The 20,135-nt window shown below is 44.8% G+C and overlaps 1 protein-coding gene across 4 annotated transcripts in view; it reads left to right on the top strand.

The window, feature by feature from the left end:
• Positions 1 to 20,135, top strand: part of TPST1 (tyrosylprotein sulfotransferase 1) — a 78,176-nt gene that overhangs the window by 45,144 nt on the left and 12,897 nt on the right. For 2 of the 4 annotated variants that reach the window (XR_004537143.1, XM_033922722.1), the window contains exons 4-5: positions 9,307 to 9,357; positions 17,531 to 17,576. Coding sequence is in view for 2 of the 4 variants with exons in the window: in XM_033922722.1 (XP_033778613.1) it covers positions 9,307 to 9,357; positions 17,531 to 17,551 (72 nt within the window). In the remaining 2 variants the exon portion in view is untranslated. Of the gene's footprint in view, positions 1 to 9,306; positions 9,358 to 17,530; positions 17,588 to 20,135 lie in introns of all 4 variants that reach the window. The other 2 variants (XR_004537144.1, XM_033922724.1) reach the window with 2 other exon arrangements.

Here is a 20,135-nt window from a genome sequence, read left to right on the forward strand (position 1 = left end):
GTAATTTGGGACGATCGGTTCTCGCCTAGTGGGAGGAGCAGCTGGATGTCATCTGCATAAGAGTGGATTTTAATGCTATATTTCTGCGCTATATCAATGACAGGCCTGATGTAGAGGTTGAATAGGAGGGGGGATAGAAGGGCGCCTTGAGGAACACCATATTTTATAGGCTTGGGGCGAGATTTGTGAGTTCCTAGTAGGACAGTCTGGGTCCTTTGATGGAGGAAGGAGGTGATCCATTGGAGGGCTGTGTCCTTGATTCCGAGGTCATAGAGTCTGGATGTGAGGAGGTGGTGGTCGACTGTGTCAAAGGCAGCGCTGAGGTCAAGTAGGACTAGTAGGGCATCACTGCCTTTGTCGAGTATTGCCCAGCTATCATCAATGATGTCAAGGAGTACTGACTCTGTGCTGTGGCCTTTTCGGAAGCCGGATTGGGCAGGGGATAGAGCAGCTTGTTCTTCAATGAAGGGGTGAAGTCGGTGGAGCACAATTCGTTCAAGGAGTTTGGAGACAAATGGGAGGTTGGAGACTGGGCGATAGTTGCCGGGTTCGTTAGGATCAAGAGTGGGTTTTTTGAGAGTGGGCTTGATAATAGCTGACTTCCAGCTGAGGGGCACAGTCCCAGTGGTTAGAGAGGTGTTAATGATGGGGAGGATGGATTCTGCCATGGCGTCTTCTGTGGACAGCAGGAGGCTGGATGGGCAGGGATCGAGGATGGTGTTGGAGGGTTTGAGTTCTCTCAGGGTTTCGAGAACCTCGGCATGAGTGGCCATATGAAATTGGGAGAGAGCGGCGGAGGGTGGGGTATTTGGAATCGGTTGGGGTTGAATAGGAGTGGGTTTGGTGTTGGTGTCAAGATTATCTCGGATGGTTTGTACTTTGGACTGGAAGAAGTCCGAGAGAGTCTCGCTATCAAGTTCTGTTTGGTTGTTGTGACTTTTTCTTTGGGCGCTGGTGAAGAGTTGGTTTGTGAGGGTGAACAATTGTTTGGATCTAGAAGGGGCTAGTTGTAGGAGGCGAGAGTAGTAGGTCTTTTTTGCTTCTAGGATGGCAGCTTTGTAGGTGATGGATATGTTATTCCAGTGGGCTTTGGTTTCCGAGTTCGGGTGTTTGACCCAGATCCTTTCTGCTTTCCTCAGCGATCGTTTTATGGATCGGAGGTCACTGGTGTACCAGGGAGCAGGTGCTTTGTTGGTGATTATTTGGGTTGTTTTTGTCTGGGCGAGGCTATTATAGAGGGATTGGATGTTGGAGTGCCATGTGGAGGCTGCCTGGTCAATGGAGTGGGGATGTTGGGTGCAGGTATCATTTAGGGTGCGAATGCCCGCGGCCATGGCTGGAGGGCTGACTGAGTTAGGGAGTTGACGTAGGGTGGGAGGAGTAGGGTCTTTACGCGGGGCTAGGGTAGTTTCGAGTGGGAGTTCGAATTCAATGAGGTGGTGGTCTGACCATGGGACTGGTGTGGTGGTATAAGTTGTTTGTTGGGGCTCTGCAGTTGGGTCACTAAGGGTGAAGAGCAGGTCTAGGATGTTGCCTGCTGAGTGCGTGGGGGTGGTTATAGCCTGATGAAATCCCAGGTCGGTGAGGGAGGAGAGGAAGTTGTCAATTTGTCCTGAGGTGTTGGGGTAGTCTGGGAAATTGAAATCTCCCAGGATGGTCACGTGTTTGTGTGAGATGGATAGTTCAGTGATGAATTCGAGGAGGGTCTCTAGGGTATCTGCTGGGGAGCTAGGGGTTCTGTAGAGGAGTATGAGGGCAATTTTGTGTTTGTGGCCTATGGTGAACGCAAGTGCTTCTAGGGAGGGAATATTGATGGAGTTTATCAGTTTAGGTGTGGCGGAGGTCTTGACAATGGTAGTCACTCCACCTCCTTTCCCAGAGGTACGTGAACAGGCTAGGGCCTGGTAGCCTGGAGGACATAGTTCGCCTAGTGTTATCCCATCATTGTCTTGGAGCCAGGTTTCGGTGATCATGAGGGCGTCCCAAGTCTTGTCACAGATGAGGTCGTGTAGGAGGAAGGATTTGTTGTTAACTGATCTTGCATTGATGAGTGCCAGTTTGAGTGTATTGCTGGGGGGGGCTTGTTGAGAGGGAAGAATGGGGATGAGGTTGGCAGGGTTTCTGGTACGGCATTTTTTAGGTCGTGAAGAGAGATCACCGTATCTGCCTTGGCCTGTAATTATGGGAATGGTGAAGTATAGTGTTGTAAGGAGTGTAGGGGAAGTGGTGGAAGTGGGGGTGGTTGGGAGGGTGGTTTGAAAAGTGGTGGGAGGGGGGGCGGGGAAGGTGGTAGCTTGAAGAGTTGGGGGCATGACAGGAAGGGGGAATGGGTGTCCCTTAAACACTTCCTGAACCTGCAGGTAAAAAGTATAAGAACATACTACCATATTGGGACAGACGAAAAGGTACATCAAACTCAGAATTCTGCTACCAACAGTGGCCAAACCAGATCCAAGTTTCTGGCAAAATCCCAAAAGAGTAAAACAGATTTTATGCTGCTTATCCTAGAACTAAGCAGTGGATTTTCCCAGTCCATCTTAATAATGGCTTATGAACATTTTGGTAATTGTCCAAACCTTTTTAAAAATTGCACTAGGCTAACTGCTTATACTACATTTTTTGGCAATGAATTCCAAAGTTTAATTACACGTTGAGTGAAGAAACATTTTCTCCGGTTTGTTTTGAATCTGCCGCTTAGTAGCTTCATTACATGCCACCTGGTCCTAATATTTCAGAAAGAATAAACAAGCGATTCACATCTACCCATTTCATTCCACTCAGTATTTTATAGATCTTATATCATATCTACTCTGCTCTTCCCTCTCAACTGACATCCATTGGCCCTCTTCTCTCTCTCCCTTCTCCCCACTTCCATCATCTGCCCCCCTTCTCTCCTTCTCTTCCTCCACCCCAATTCCATCACGTTATCCTGCACCATCACCTCTGCTGCTGCTTTCCCACATGCTTCTGACACTGACGGCACAAGTTCTCCCAACTTCCATCATCTGCCCCTTCTCTCTCTCTCTCCCTTCTCCCCACTTAACCTCTCCCCCTAGTTGGCCCATCTCCCTCCCCCTCCTCTTCGCAGGTCACCTTTCCAATGTTTTCTTTGTCTAGGGCAGTGGTCTCAAACTCGCAGCTCAGGGGCCACATGCGGCCCACTAGGTACTATTTTGAGGCCCTCGGTATGTTTATCATAATCACAAATGTAAAATAAAACCGTTTCTTGATCATATGTCTCTTTAGCTATAAATTACAAAATTATTATTAAGACTTAGCCAAAAGAAAGATTTATAAACTATAAAGAGTTTTACCTCCTGCAAAATGGTCATTTCTTTAATAAGACATTAACTATTTTTTCTGCGGTCCTCCAAATACCTACAAATCCAAAACGTGGCCCTGCAAAGGGTTTGAGTTGGAGACCACTAGTCTAGGGGATACTTATAAAACAAATTGAAGAAATTGTTTTATTTCACTCACTATACAATTAAGCTGTGGAATTTGTTGGCATAAAATGCGGACAAAGCAATTAGCTTAGCTGGCTTTAATTCGGAAACACCCCAAAACCTTTATTAGTTATGGAGTTGGGTGTGAGTAATATAAAACAGAAGTACTCCCTGGGATCTGTGACCTGGATTTGCTATTGTTGGAGACAGGATGTTGAGCTTGATGTACTAGTCCAGTGATCGGCGAGCCGCATGTGGCTCTTTAGCCATTTGAGCGCGGCTCGTCTAGAGCAGGAGTGCCCAACCTGCTTCCCTTCCCCGTAAAGAGGACACTGAAGCCGACCAACTTTCTCCAGCCCAGGTCAATTCTGACGTCAGAAAGGAAGTTCTGGGCCAGCCAATCGCTGCCTGGCTGGCCTGGAACTTCCTCTCTTTTCAGCATTAAAATACATGCACAGGCTTGAATTGTCGAAAGCACACACATAAAACAAACCCTTTCCCAGGCTATCCCTTAAACACTTCCTGAACCTGCAGGTAAAAAGTATAAGAACATACTACCATATTGGGACAGACTAAAAGGTACATCAAACTCAGAATTATACTTTGGGTTAAAGAAGTTTGCATGAATATTCAGTGGGATTGGCCAGCTCTGAAGGCTCCTTCCTAGATAAATCCCACTAACAAAAATATTCCTTCTGCTGACTGCCAACTGTCCTAAGTTTACTCAGTTACCTATCTGGATGTCAGTCTGAATATTGACAGTACCTGAATAAGTAACGTTGGTGAACCCATGTCTGGATTTTATTCCAGGACAAGCAAGCAGCCTGTTCTCACATGTGGGTGATGTCATTCACGGAGCCCGGATGCGGACAGCCTTGCTTGAGGAAACGCTGAAGTTTCAAGTCTGCCACACCGCTCATGCGCGAGTGCCTTTCCGCCCAGCACAGGGCGCGTCTCCTCAGTTTTCTGCGGAGCCGAGAAGTCTGTCTTTGACGCTCTGCGCTGAACTTAGTTCGCTTCGTGCCTTCTCTCACCGCGGCTCGTCTTTAATTTTCTTATTACCATGTTGCTGTGCTTTTCTTTCGGTCTGCTTACACAGAGTCAAGGATCTCTTTTTTCATCCCAACCTGAAGTCTCTACACGACAGCTTAGTACATCTCAACACGACTCCTCTTCAGTTTTCTCAACCGGTTTGGGACATTTTAGAGGCTTCCAGAAAGCCTGCCACTAGACAATGCTACCACTAAAAATGGACTAGATTTTCTACGTGGTGCATCTCTCATAGCAAGGAGCCTTGAGATACCTCCTTGTCATCCGTCTTGGATTATCTTCTGCACTTATCTACCTCTGGCCATTCGAGTCCATCTTAGTGTAATTGCTGCTTTCCATCAGCCTATCAAAGGGAAACCCCTTTCTGCTCATCCTGTGGTTTCCAGATTTATGAAAGGACTTTTCAATGTCAAACCTCCTCTCAAACCGCCTCCAGTGGTTTGGGATTTCAATGTTGTTCTTGCTCAATTGATGAAGCCTCCTTTTGAACCAATGGATATGGCTCATCTCAAATATCTCACTTGAAAAGTGGTGTTTCTCATTGCCCTCACATTTGCTCGAAGAGTCAGTGAGCTGCAAGCTTTAGTTGCTAATCCACCTTTCACAGTTTTCTATCATGACAAGGTGGTCCTCTGCACTCATCCTAAATTCTTACCTAAAATGGTTTTGGAATTTCATCTCAACCAATCCATTGTACTTCTAGTATTTTTTTCCAAGGCCTCATTCTCATCCTGGAGAATCAGCTCCTCATACCCTGGACTGCAAGCGTGCTTTGGCCTTCTACTGAGAACACACCAAATCACACAGATCTGCTCCTCAACTTTTTGTCTTCTTCAATCCAAACAAGTTGGGACACCCAATTTCTAAGCGAACCATCTCCTACTGGATGGCTGCTTGCATCTCTTTCTGCTATGCTCAGACTGGACTGCATCTACAGAGTTGAGTACAAAGGGGGAGTGTTCTCTCTCTCTCTTTCTCTCTCTTTCTCTTTCTCTCTCTCTCTCTCTCTCTCTCTCCCTCTCTCTTTCTCCCTCCCTTTCTCTCTCTCTCTTTCTGTCCCTCTCTACTCTCTCTATGCCCTTCATGATCTTGTAAGTCTCTATCATATCCCCTCTAAATCTCCTCTTCTCCAGGGAAAAGAGACCCAGTTTCTCCAATCTCTCAGCGTATGAGAGGTTTTCCATCCCTTTTATCAAACGTGTCGCTCTCCTCTGAACCCTCTCGAGTAACGCCATATCCTTCTTAAGGTACGGAGACCAATATTGGACGCAAGTGAGAGTTCTTTAAACTCATTCCTACTTGCTTATGGGTAGTTCTTTTTAAATTCCAAAAATGCATCATTTGAAAGGTAATGCTGACATAACACACTTCATGTATTTGTTTTTTAAAAAAAATTTAAAAACACCTAATATAATATGCAAAACAAATTAATAATCCTCATGTTCCTAGAAAGACTATAAAACAAACTAACCAGCAGGAAATACACTTAGGGAAATAATGGCAAATCGGATCTATTAAGAAGAGGACATAACATTGATAGACAAATAATCCTGTGAGCCTTTTTAACTGTGGGATTTGTGCAGTAATTAATGAAAAGCAATGTGTTATTCAGAATAGTGAGGACACAGGGTTGCAAAGACCTACAACGAGACATAAACACACTTGAGGGATGGGCCGCCAAATGGCAAATGAGGTTCAATGTGGATAAGTGCATGTCGGTAACAAAAATTATATGCATAAATACAGGATGTCCGATACTGTACTTGGAGAGAGCCCCCCAGTAAAGAGACTTAAGAGTATTTGTAGATAAGTCAATGAAGCCGTTCGTGAAATGCGCAGCGGTGGCGAATAGGGCAAACAGATGCTAGGAATGATTAAGAAGGGGATCACAAACAGATCAGAGAAGGTTATCATGCTGCTGTACTGGGCCATGGTGCGCCCCCCCACCTGGAATACTGTGACTAACACTGGTCGTCGTATATGAAAAAGGACATAGTACTACTCGAAAGGGTCCAGAGAAGAGCGACAAAAATGGTTAAGGGACTGGAGGAGTTGCCGTACAATGAGAGGCTAGAGAAACTGGGCAACACCTGCATGAGCCCAGTAAGCATCAGTATAGCCCTTGATTTAATGAGGTCCATAACAGAGTGCTTAAGTAGCCTAAGCCAGTGGTTCCCAACCTTGTCCTGGAGGACTACCAGGCCAATCGGGTTTTCAGGCTAGCCCTAATGAATATGCATGGAGCAGATTTGCATATAATGGAAGTGACAGGCATGCAAATCTGCTCCATGCATATTCATTAGGGCTAGCCTGAAAACCCGATTGGCCTGGTGGACCTCTATCAAAGAAGCGTGGGTTTAACACAGAGGATCTAGAATCAGAAAATAATATTAAAAATTGAACTAAGGCCAGTACTGGGCAGACTTGCACGGTCTGTGTCTGTATATGGCCGTTTGGTGGAGGATGGGCTGGGGAAGGCTTCAATGGCTGGTAGGGTGTGGATGGGCTGGAGTAAGTCTTAACAGAGATTTCGGCAGTTGGAACCCAAGCACAGTACCGGGTAGAGCTTTGGATTCTTGCCCAGAAATAGCTAAGAAGAAAAAATGTAAAAAAATTTAAATTGAATCAGGTTGGGCAGACTCTAATGGACCATTCGGGTCTTTATCTGCCGTCATCTACTATGTTATGTTACCTTGTGAAGTAAACATCACAACAGATAGAGTAGTCTGAATAACTTTGGGAAAAGGCCAACTGGATAGCTGTGAATAACCTTAATAGCGTTCTCGTTTAAAGCACTTACAGGCTGAGCACTTTGCCATATGCTAGAATTCTGACCCAGTTCATTCCAAATGTGCATTCATCACTGGAACCATTCTCTGCTCTCATGTGCGTGCCAGTGATGTAAACACCGCAGTACCGAGAGCTAAAACAAAGCATTGCACCACATATGCATGTTCTCTCAAATCGGCAAAAATAAAAGATCCATCCAGCTACCTGAAGAGCATTTTGCTTTTTCGTATGCACAGGACTGAAAATATACTATCCTGAAATTTGGCGCAACCCTGATTTACACATGAGTGATAGATGAGTTTGTGCTTTTGGGATCTCAGCTGTTTGTGTAATTTTAACTGTTTTAAAATTTATCTTATCATAAGCTTAACAACGAAGAGTACTCACAATTTGTTACATGAGCCCACAACAAAGATGTATGACTCTTTTGAGTCTGAATCAATTATTTCTTTTCTTTAATTTTGCTGAGGTTGTATTTCAAAAGCACTTAAGTGGTTGGTGGCAGTGTCCGCTGTAGAACTGCTTTTCTAAAGGAAGCATTGCAAAGGATGCTTGCCCAGCTTTGGCTGTTTTATTTGCAAAACTGTCAGTGTTATGCATACAGAAAAGGGTTGTGGTTTGGGGCAGAGAGAGGGTGGGCCAATATTCAGTTACCTGTCAAAATATCATTGCCTTTTGCAATGGCAAAAGGAGACAAGTGTTTCAATAAAAAGAGGCACTTTCTTCCTTTTGCCGTTGCAGCGCAGCTCAGGTCTGGCCTAAACGGTTAAAACTTTATGTGGATTTAAAAAGTTGGTATTTCTAAGGATAATGTCCTTAGAAATGGGGTAATTTTATAAAGGTTTCCCCCCTGGATTCTCTAAACATTGCCCATGTCGGCAGGTGCCTTAAAAGTGGCTGCCAATCATGTGTCAATCATGCGACGGTTAGAGAATCATGCCTGATTGTGGAGCAGCCCTGGTAAAAGAGGGATAAACTGTGTCTAGCATCTGCTCAGAAAAGCAATCGCTAGGCACAGCTCCTCCCTTCACCCCTTCTTTCAAAATTTTAAATGTTTTCTTCTGCCCACAGCTCTCACTGCTGGCTGAGCTGATCGTGGCAGGGGAATCAACGATCAGCTGAGCCAGCAGGACTTCCCAAAGCCACTGACTTTGGGGCTTCCCCTGTGCTCAGCTGTTTGGGGGCTTATCCTGCCAGCAGGGAAAGCCCCAAAGCCAGCGGCGTCAGGATGTCCTGCTGACTGAGCTGATCGGGGATTCTCCTGCCACGATCATCTCAGCCGGCAGGGAAATCAGCAGTAGCGGCAGGCAGAAGATACCCCCCCCCCCCAATTGGCAGGAGGGATGGCCACTCCCTTCTGCATGAACATCTCCTTCCCCCGACTCCCCCCATACCTTGAATTGAAGACCTGCAAGAGGGATGCCTCCTGCCAGAAGGCCCACCTCTTCAAAATGGCAGGCCGCTAGGATTAATTTCAATGCGGTTTCTTCAGGCAGCCTCGGGGCCTTTGCTAGGCTGGCCCGTTTCGATGATGCAACTTCCTCTTTCGTCAGAGGCGGGCTGGCCTAGCAAAGGGCCTGAGGCTACCTGATGATACTGCGTCGAAATTAATCCTAGCGACAGCTGTGTGGCTGCTAGAAAGTTCCCTGCTGGCATGCCCTACTGGCATTTCAGGGCCTGTCTAGTAGGGCCTCTGTACATGCGTGGATGTTGACATGATGATGTCATGCGCATGATGTCATCACAGTGACGTGCACGCACTTACGAGTACCTCGAGTCGTGGCCATTACCTTTAGTATGCCCCGGCTCGAGAAAGGGCAACGCACTCAGCAAAGAAAAGCTGGGCCTGGCCACACCCCCACCTGACCCTCTTTCTCCTCCCCTAGCCCTGCATTGCAGATAGCCACATCATAGTAGCTTTGCCTTGCAGTAAGCCAGCAGGTCCATCCTGCCGCACGGCATATAGATGGTAGAAAGGGAGCCAATGACTTTCTTTTAAAGCTCTACCTTGTTTTTTCAGGTCTATAAAGGTGAATTTCAGCTCCCAGATTTTCTCAGAGATGTACCACAGGTACAGTATTGTAGCATTCAGCTTTTATTAAAAACTATATTTTTGTTTATATTGAATACCATCCTCACATGACTATGTGAATAAAATTATTATACTCTAGATAACAGATTTTTATTTTGGTACATAGATTCTTTATATGATCATTTTCCATTCTGAACCACAGTAGAGAGGTGACTCCTAAGATTTAACTCTGTGGTTTTAAAATGTTTTTAAATAAGCAGATCATGAAAACTTAATCTATAGGCCTAACCTGTTGGTAATATTTATGCTTGTGGTATCCTAAAATAATAATTGTTGCTGCCATGTAAAGATGAATAAATGCAGTGGTGATTTTCTGCTGGGTCTAGCTGGATTGCTGACCCAGAAGCTGTATACATTCAACAACTTGGAAAGCGCTGCAAGAAGTTTCGCTCGGGATGTCACAGCCAGGCAGAGTTGATCTCGCACATCTTGAAATCTGCACCAGATTGTGTGAACTTTGGAAGTTTAATTTAGTCTTTTTTTTTAAAAATAGGAATTTGTGAAATTATGCTATATGGAATAGTTTCTAGAGCTAAGGCCAGTTACTGGGCAGACTTGCACGGTCTGTGTCTTTGAATGGCCGTTTGGTGGAGGATGGGCTGGAGAGGGCTTCGATGGGATGGAGTAGGTTTTAACGGAGATTTCGGCAGTTGAAACCCAAGCACAGTACCGGGTAGAGCTTTGGATTCTTGCCCAGAAATAGCTAAGAGAAAAAATCTAAAAAATTTAAATTGAATCAGGTTGGGCAGACTGGATGGACCATTCGGGTCTTTATCTGCCATCATCTACTATGTTATGTTACTATGTTAACTTCTGCTCTTCATTGTCACATTGATTAGGAAAGTTTCTTGTAACTGAGCAGCAATAACTGCAGTTCGTTATCTAGCTGTTTGTTTTAAAATTTGTTTTTTAGATATGCAAGGCCAACCTATCACTAGGCAAACTAGGTATTTACCTAGAGTGGCAGCCATCAGGGAGCACCACTGTGGTGCCGGCAGAACTAAGGTTTCCAGATGTCCAGGAAAACCTGGACATGTCCTTTTTTTAGAGGATTGTCCGAGTGCCCAGACGGATTTTCAAAAACTGGCAGTTTGTCCAGGTTTTAGAAGGCCCCGAGATCAGGGCCTCATCGGGAGCGCCTCTGAGCATGCGCAGTTGTGACGTGATGATGTTGCAATACAACCATAGATCTACGAAACTAAATGGTTATTTAAATAGTTAAATATAAAACAACAAAACCATTGAGAGAACAAACTAGATTGTAGAAAAAAAATTTTCTTGACTTTCTTAAACCAGATTAATACTGACAGGAATAAGCCTTAGAAAATGGAGTAATTTATCTCGTACTGGAATTTCTTCCAAGAGAAGAAAGAGTTTTTTCTCTACTCCTGATGACATCACAGGCTTGAACCCGTTCTTCCTACCCTTATTTAAACTATCAATTCATTTACTTAATTAATTGCTTTATTAATTTTTTCTACAATTTAGTTTGTTCTCTCAATGGTTTTGTTGTTTTAGATGTGGTGATGTTGCACACATGTGCACATGCTTGGAGGCCCTCAAGGCATGACCCAGACTCGGGGAAGAAGAGATGAGGTTTGTGTGTGGGCTGGATTGGGGCAGAATGGGGGTGGGGGCTGGAGGTAGAATAGGGCAGGGCTGGGGACAGAACGGGACGAGACCATATGTCCTCTCTTTTCATGAACAAATCTGGGAACCCTAACCATAAGGGATGGAAAACCTTTCATACGCTGAGAGATTTTGTTTTGATTTAAAAAAAAAGTTGACAGGTTTATTACATTATAATACATTATAATTACATTATAATTTCTAGACCGCAATATCTTCCAGATCGATGCGGTTTACATCAAGAGACTATACATCACAGTGAAATACAAAAGAAATATCTTCCTTACTTTCCTAAGAATCTTACAAAAAGGGAAGTCTTCAATAGTTTTCAGAAATGCATATATGAAATCAAAGAAGCAAACAAAATATGCAGTTCCGAATCCCAACTAGCAGCCTGATATGCAATTCGATGCAAAAATTTATTTTAAAGACATCCTCGCACTGGAAGGAACACAAACAATGAAGTTATCCTTAGTGGATGGTCCACCTTAAAAAGTGTAAATTGCTCTAATAAATAACCAGGCCTGACCATGTACGGCTTTGTAACAAAGAGTTCCAAATTTGAACCAAACACTGGCCTCAAAAGGCAACCAATGGAGTTGTCTATAATATGAAGTAACATGATTGTATTTCTTGATTTTGTGCAATCTATGTAAATTTGACTGAAGGCCTGCCAGATGAACGGAATTACAATACACCAGTATACTAAGTACCAGAGATTGGACAAGTATTCTGAACTAGTCTTTAAGCCCGTTACATTAACGGGTGCTAGAGATTCCTCGGCTTCCTCCCCCTCCCATTCCCCTTCCCGTCAACCCCCTTGTTTCACTTTGCACAGTCTCCCTGCTTCATCCGCTCCTTCTCCTGCACGGGCCACCGGAGCAGAGAGGACTGGGCAGAGGGGGCTGCCAGCCGGGGCTGGCGGAGAGGAGCTAGGCGGCTGGAGGAGTAGCAGCAGCAGCCGCTGCCGATTGCAGCCTCCGTCCCGCCTTCGCCTCCCTGGATTTGCTAGAGTGGCCTGCAAGGTTCGCTACAATGGCTGGCGAACCTCAGCAGGCCGCTTTGAAGAGGACCGGCAGTGGGAGGGAGGAGTCGCTGGCACACGGGCTAGCGCAGGCGCCGTGAGCACTGGCACAGAAGCACAGCTCACGCCACCAGGACTCACGGATTTTCGACAGCGCATGCGCACTTAGCCTTTTATTATTATGGATGCAATGGGATTGAAAAAGGATTTAATCTTACGTAACTTCCAAAGAGTTAAAAATTTATTTTTTGACCAAAGCGTTTGTAAATGGTTTCATGGTTAAATTCCTATCTAGATAAGCACCTAGAATTTTAATTTCTGGATCAATGTAATAGTTTATCCCATCTACAACCAATTCCTTTTGTATCATTTTATTGGAAGGGGAGGCATTAAAAAATTTTGTTATTAAGGGCCTGTTTTACAAAGCCATGCGGCAACAGCCCCGAAGCCCTTTAAATCTCTGTGGCTGTTACCACACAGCAGCCGCTAGCTTTGTAAAACAGGCCCTAAATTTTAATTTGTACTCCCTCATCCAATTATTCACTGTAAAAATAATCTCCTGAATTGTAGTCCTAGAAGTTGAAAGACGAGAAGTAATGCGTACAGTGATTGTAATGTCATCTGGGGAGAGTGTGGCGCAGTGGTTAAAGCTATAGCCTCAGCACCCTGAGGTTCTGGGTTCAAACCCACGCTGCTCCTTGTGACCCTGGGCAAGTCACTTAATCCCACCATTAGATTGACTGTGAGCCTACCAGGACAGACAGGGAAAAATGCTTGAGTACCTGAATAAATTCATGTAAACCGTTCTGAGCTCCCTGGGGAGAACGGTATAGAAAATTGAATAAATAAAAAAATAAAATAAAATAAAAATCTGCATAGAGGAATATTTTCAAGCTAAACGAGGATATCTTTGAACTAAGGAGGCAAGGTAGATATTAAAAAGCACATGAGACAATGGGGAACCTTTGGAACCCCACACGGATTACTCCATCTGTTTGAATATGAACCATTAAAATGTACGCGATTTAAAAAAATCTTGAAACCATGAAAGGACCTTCCCTGTAATCCTCATCGTGTCCAGACATTCTAGTAAGATATTGTGATCTAAAAGATCAAAAGCCAAACTGAGATCAAATGGCAGTAGAAGCACTCCAGTACCTTTACTAAACCAGGTACAGTGGTGCCTCGCATAACGAACGCCTCGCACAGCGAACGCTGCACACAACGAACTTCATGTCTTGATTCATACAACGAACTTCGTTTCACACAATGAAGTCGCCCGAGCTGCCGATGTATTGCATCCTTCCGCGCAGGCACTGCAGGCAGTCGTTAGTCACTGCGCTTAACTGCCCTCTCTCAAAGCCCTTCGCCTGGCTCCCTGTGCAGTGGCGGACCGTCGGCTCGCCTCCTTTTATGGAGGGGCCCGGCGCCTACTGCTGATGCGTTGGAGGGGGCGGAGCTACTCTCGCCGCTTCCCCGATGCTAGAAAAAAAAAGAAAAAGAAAAGTTAAGTCCCAGTTTTTGCCGCTGAGACTCTGCCCTCTCTCACTGTATACAGTCGTCCTTTTAAGATAAACTCATTATTTTTTATATATCATGGCTTCTAAAAAAAGCAGGAAGGTGATTTCTGTTGAAATGAAACGGGAAATAATTAGAAGGAGTGAATGTGGGGTAAAACAGTGTGACCTCGTCAAAGAGTTTGGCCTCAGCAAGACCACCATTTTCACCATTTTGACAAATTTATCTTTTTTTATGTCATCTTAGCATATTTTATGCTGCAGAACGAATAATTTTTTTTAACATGTATTGTTATGGGAAAACGCGTTTCACATAACGAACTTTTCGCATAACAAACTTGCTCCTGGAACGAATTAAGTTCGTTGTGTGAGGCACCACTGTATATAAATACAGTGGTACTTCGGAATCCAAACGCCCCAGAACTCGAAATCTTGGAATCCAAACTTTTATTTGGAGTAAATTTTGTCTTGGAATCCGAACTCTGCTTTGGAATATTTGTTAATATTTTACCTTAAAATCCATTGTGTTTCCTGTTAAAATTTGAGTTTGTGGGACCCAGGAAAGGATTAATCCAGTTTCTATTATTTTCAATGGGAAAAATTGTCTTGGAACTCGAACGCTTTGGAACTCGAACGGGGTTCTGGAACGGATTAAGTTCAGATTCCAAGGTATCACTGTAATTCAAAAGTGAGATGTTGAAAACCTGATTGTGATTCATGTAGAAAAGTGAAACAAATTCAAGTAATCAGTAATAATTGATGGTATACTATTCCCTCCATTAATTTCACAAAAAAGAGGTATCGAAGCCACCGGCCTGTAATTACTAACATCTGACAGGGGAATTGTTGAATTTTTAACAAGTGGAGTAATCGTAATATGTCCTTTACTTTTTGGAAAGTTACCTGTTGCCAGACTATAATTTAGCCAATTGAAAAAATCTTTTTGAAATGTAAGGCTAGAGATTTTCACAACCGAAGAAGAACAAGAATCTAATAAACAAGATGATCTGGACTATTTTGAGTATAAAATTTTAAGCTGAAACCAGTCCAGTACGTTAAAAGAACCCCAATGTAAGTCTGCTAGACATGTTGCTACAGGAACATAAGGGCTCGTGATCAAGGGATTGTGAAATAGAGCAGGAATGTCTAAATGACTTTATTTTCTGACCAGTCTTAAAGCCCGTTACATTAATGGGTGCAAGAATAGATGTGTATGTCTGTCTTTCTTTCTTTCTCTCTCCTTGGCCGCTTTCTGTCTGTCTTTCTTTCTTTTTCTCTCTCTCTCTCTTTCCTCGGCTATCCACCACCACCCCTTGCCTGCTCCCCCTGTCCAGCAGGAGCCCTTCTCCCTTCCTTTTACCTCCCCCCCCATCCAGCAGCAGCCCTTCTCCCTTCCTTTTACCACCCTCCCCTGTCCAGCAGCACATCTTCCCTGCTCCCCCGTCCAGCACTGTGCCATGCCTGACTGTCTCTCCATGTCTCCCTTCTGTCTTCCCCCCCAGAGCAAAGCATGATTGCAGTCTGACCCCAGCACACCCCTCCCCCCAAAGAAGCCCCCTTTCCCTCTCCCCCTCCACTTCCCTGAGCATTTGAGAATGTTTACCAGCATGGGACACCTCGCAGCACCCGCACGACACCCTCCAGACGTTCCTCTTGAAACCGCCACCGTCGCTCAAATGCCTGCACGTGCCAACAGACATTGCAAGCCATCGCAGGCCGCCACACTAGCCTCAAGCCGCTGTGCACCAAAATAGAATACGGCCACGGAAGGACACAGCACGCTGTCAGGGATCACAAAATCCTAAGTGCGCATGCGCGCTTAGGGTTTTATTATAGAGGGTTTTATTATAGAGGCTATCTCTGTGGCTGAGGGAGCTGAAGCTTGGAAAAGTGCATAAACCATTGTTAAGGTGGATTTGGGGAAATCCACTGCTTATCCCAGGGAGTAAGAGCATGAAATTTAGCTACTTTTTGGGATCCTGCCTGGTATTGGATACAAAAAAACCCAACAACAAATTTTTAGATTGAATCAGGTTGGGCAGACTGGGTGGACCATTTGGGTTTTTATTTGCCGTCATCTACTATGTTACTTGATGGACATTTGGTCTAGGAAATCTTATAAAGGGAAAGGGGATGGGATTTGATATACTGCCTTTCTGTGGTTGCAATCAAAGTACTTATACAGGTACTTATTTTGTACCTGAGTTGCAATGGAAGGATCAATGGCTTGCTCAGAGTCGCAGGGAGCTGCAGTGAGAATTAAACCTAGTTCCCCGGGTTCTCAAGCCACTGCTCTTATGTTCTTCTGGCTGTACATATGCTGCCATATGTGGGTGGGGGAGGGGGGGAGAATGCATTTATAAAATTTAAACCATTTAAATGCAGAAAACAAAATGAAAGGACAACGTGTCTCCAGTGTGTGGTACAGCAAGCCAAGCAGAACTCTATCTGAATGTACTTATTTCACTCGGTGAGTTAGTTTGGTAAATCAGTTTGTTTTAATTAGTGCCAGGTTACTAAAATGACCTTGATAAGGAAACAGGTATCCTGTTTCTATTATAATTTCCAGTGTAATAGGCGTGTCATTCTGGACAAGCGGGTTGTCTCCCCATGGCCGTGAACCATATGCAGAAGGAATTCACTCTGGATTTTTTCTGTGGCACTCTTGCTTTACTAGGAGCTCTACTGCCACCTGCAGTTTTTTCTCTTCTGCACACGAGCCTAAAGGAGTGTTTCTATTCTGCTCTCCCCTTTATTTATTTTATTTGATATTTTTTTATTATTATTTTCAGTGTTTAATTGCTCAGAGCTTTCCAGTTTCAGTATTAGAGAAAAAACAGACCGCAGCTGACAGGCCAATCCCTGGTGGTACCTGTTAGCCAGCCTGCAAATGTATTTTTGGAATGGGGCCATCCCCACTTCCCCCCTCACCTGCAGCTTAGCAGGGGTTTGAGCACAGGCTGTAAGGTACCTGTAGGTGACTCAGCAGTATCTCACAGGGTGACGGCTGCATTTTTACACCTCCCCCTTTCTGTAGCGCATACGCTAGTCCGCAGGGGTGGAAATATGGTCAGATGCCGTTTCTGGCTGGCAGCTCAAAGATAAGCATTGAAGAAGTGGCACAGCATGAGGCAGTAATTTCTTTTCATTTCAGCTACTATACAGAGCTGAGGCAGGCCGCAGCACATTGCCAGGATAGGCACAGTGAGAGACTACGGGAACTCACGGCAGCCATTTCCTATTGGCAATCTGCATGGGGCAGGAGCGTAGGTAGATCGCTCCTGCCCCGAAAGCCTGCTAGACCACCAGGTAAGGCCAGGGGGAAGGTGGGAGGGAGGCGGGGGTGGGTCAGAGCCGGACCAGAAGATATTTGCGGTCTGGCTCTGCCCCTATCCCCCGCAAATCCGGAGGGAGAAGTGTACTAAGTCAGCTAATTTATTTTACACATTCAGTAGGTGTGCTGTAAAACTGGTGTTTCAACTCTTCAGAAGTGAACAATTTTGCTGTAGAGAAGAACCATCTGAGCTTTGCATACCATTGCATTCACATAATCATTCTTGGGTCCTGCTTATCTAGACGTGGATGGTACCACTCAGTAGTGCTGTCACACAAGAAAGAAACCACTGGAAATTAAGGACTCCTTTTACAAACGCGTGCTAGGGCCTTAATGCGCGGAATAGCGCACTAGCCGCTACCGCCTAATCTGGCGCGTGCGTTAAAAACGCTAGCGCACCTTTCTAAAAGGAGCCCTAAGTTCCTCAAGCTGTGGCAGAGTAGGATAAATTAAGCCACGTGTTTCTGAAGTTGTGTTGATAGCATAGCTCCAGCCTTTTCTGGAACACGCTGAGGTTCAGAAAGACTTACTAAAGAGCTCTCCAGTTGCTTCCTTAGATCAGTCTGTCTGTTTCTTATGCAAAACAAGTTGTATGTTTTTTTTGTGGGGGGAAAAAAACCCAACCAATTCTGGTTTCTTCTATTCTAGCCAAAGTTAAGAAGACAATAGAAGAAAAGTCCTGAGACAGGATAAAGTGAGCATGGGGTACATTTGTGGTGTCTGTTTCTTGTGTGCAGTGTTGCTATATCCCACACCTGTAGGCATGCTCATCTAATCTTTCTGATGAACTTACGTGATTTTTAACCAAGCTTCTAGCTACTTAGTGCCTGCTGTCTAACATGTTGAAGAGCTGTCCTGTCTGCTTTGCAGGTCCACGCTCATGTTGAAAGCAGCAGAATTAACAGCAAAGCAAGTTGTAGATCAGGGGTGTCCAACCTGTGGCCCGAGGGCCGCATGCGGCCCCGTGAAGTATTTTGGGCGGCCCCAATCAAGGGCGATGCAGTGTTTTCCTCTGCTGCCCCCGGGTGTTTACCGTCTTGCCAGCTCCCTCCTCTGTCTTGCTGCAGCGTTTGCGCGTTATTGCGGCCCCCCCAAAAAAATTTTTTGGGCCAATGTGGCCCAGGGAAGCCAAAAGGTTGGACACCCCTGTTGTAGATAATTTAGTAGACTGTTAAAAGAAACAATTTGTTAGAGCTACCTGTCTTTGTTTTGTTGCAGTCTTGTATATTGCTGCCACTGCTATTTATCAATGCAATTGATTCACACCGTAGCTCCAATTATTTTATCCAACTCTAGAGTTCTGGTGTCTACTCATAAACACCTGTTTCTGAAGATAGAATATACAAACTTAATGAAAAAGAATTTTTGTCTAGACCAGGGCTGCCCAAGTCCAGTCCTCGAGATCTACTGGCAGGCCAGGTTTTCTAGTTATCCACAATGAACATGCATGAGAGAGATTTGCATACCAAGAAGGCAGTGCGGGCAAATCTCTCTCATGCATATTCATTGTGGATATCCAGAAAACCTGGCCTGCTAGTAGATCTCGAGGACTGGACTTGGGCAGCCCTGGTCTAGACCGGACACTACAAGCTTCCTGCTACTATCATCTGCATCAGTCCAATTATTATTGATTTTTTTAAAATTATTTCAGTTTTCTTCAATATTGTAATTTAACTTATAGTGGATTATCACTCAACTTTCCTTCACCTCTCCCGACATGTTTCAAGTGAAACTTTTCTTCAGGGTCAAGGGAAAACATTTGAGGGGGCTGTCAGCTGCATTATAACATCACATACATATCTACAGCCACATAAAAAATGCATGATATAAAATATATACGATGTTGATAGTGAAAAGCACTTAAGGGTTTAATATTGATGCTGAATATACAAGAACTATTTTTTAAAGTCCCTCCAGATCAGGTGTCTCAAAGTCCCTCCTCGAGGGCCGCAATCCAGTTGGGTTTTCAGGATTTCCCCAATGAATATGCATGAGATCTAAGTGCATGCACTGCTTTCAGTGCATATTCATTGGGGAAATCCTGAACACCCGACTGGATTGCGGCCCTCAAGGGGGGACTTTGAGATCTCTGCTCCCGACCAATTGTAATGCTGGCTGTATTCACAGTTACACATTCAGAATTAGCTGCTAAAGGGGTAGAATTTGAGTTGTGTGCATGACTTAATTCAAAATTGGCTGTTAATTTAAATTAATAGCCAGTAATTGACCCTAATTAGCAGTAATTGGCACCAATTAACAGTTACCATATACATGTTACTGCTCTATCACCAATTTCTTCACCTCATCTCTTCTCCTCTCTGATCATCATCTGTTACTGTTCATAATTTATCACCCTCCCCCCCCAACCCCGACTTGGGCAATCACTATCAGTACGTTTAGAAACCTTCAGGCTATTGACCCCGACACCCTCTGCACCACTGTTTCATCCTTCCTTTCAACTACTCTGTCATACAAAACGATCGTGTATCGATCGGTTTGCATCCCCTTAGCGACCAAATTCCCCTCTGGCCCGATTCACTTACTTCTCTGCCGACCATCCTCCGATCCGCGCATGCAAATGGGGGGAGGGATGTTCAAAAGTAGGGAAGGCAGCGATTCACAACACAATCAATTCTTTCCAACTGGGCTGGCCAATCAACTGAAGAAGCGACTACCGGGGACAGGTTGAAAACGTCTTTCTGACTGAAAGCCCTGCAATCTGTCCTGCCTACTTCCCCCTGAATGCCGCCCTGCTTGATCGTCCCCTGAATGCCGCCCTGTTCGATCTTCCCCCTGAATGCCGCCCTGCTCTATCTTTCCCCTGAATGCTGCCCTGTTCTTGATCTTCCCCCTGAATGCTGCCCTGCTCTGTTAGAAGATATGCAGGATCACTGTTTGGATGTGGCCCTCAGGAAGCTCTTTGATGCAGCTGCTTTAGGCACTAAAGCTGCTTAGGCAATGTTTTTTTGTCACATGCGCCTGTCTCTCTCAAATGTGCACACTGGGGAGTGAGGAAGTGGTTCCCCCTCCTCAACTTTATTTTAGCAGGGACAGATTATATGGTAGATGCATTGTATGACCTTATGCAAGTTTGGCAAAGGTGTCGGCGTCCTCCTTCTCTGCCCACAGAATGCTTTGGTTCAGACAGTGGGCTGGTGATTCCACTTCCAAGGCTTCTTTGGCTGGACTGCCTTTTCAGGAGCAGTTATTGTTTGACAGAGGTCTGGACGACCTCATGGATTCTGAGATGGCC

The sequence above is a fragment of the Geotrypetes seraphini genome, chromosome 15 (assembly GCF_902459505.1).
Source record: "Geotrypetes seraphini chromosome 15, aGeoSer1.1, whole genome shotgun sequence".
Lineage (NCBI taxonomy): Eukaryota > Metazoa > Chordata > Amphibia > Gymnophiona > Dermophiidae > Geotrypetes > Geotrypetes seraphini.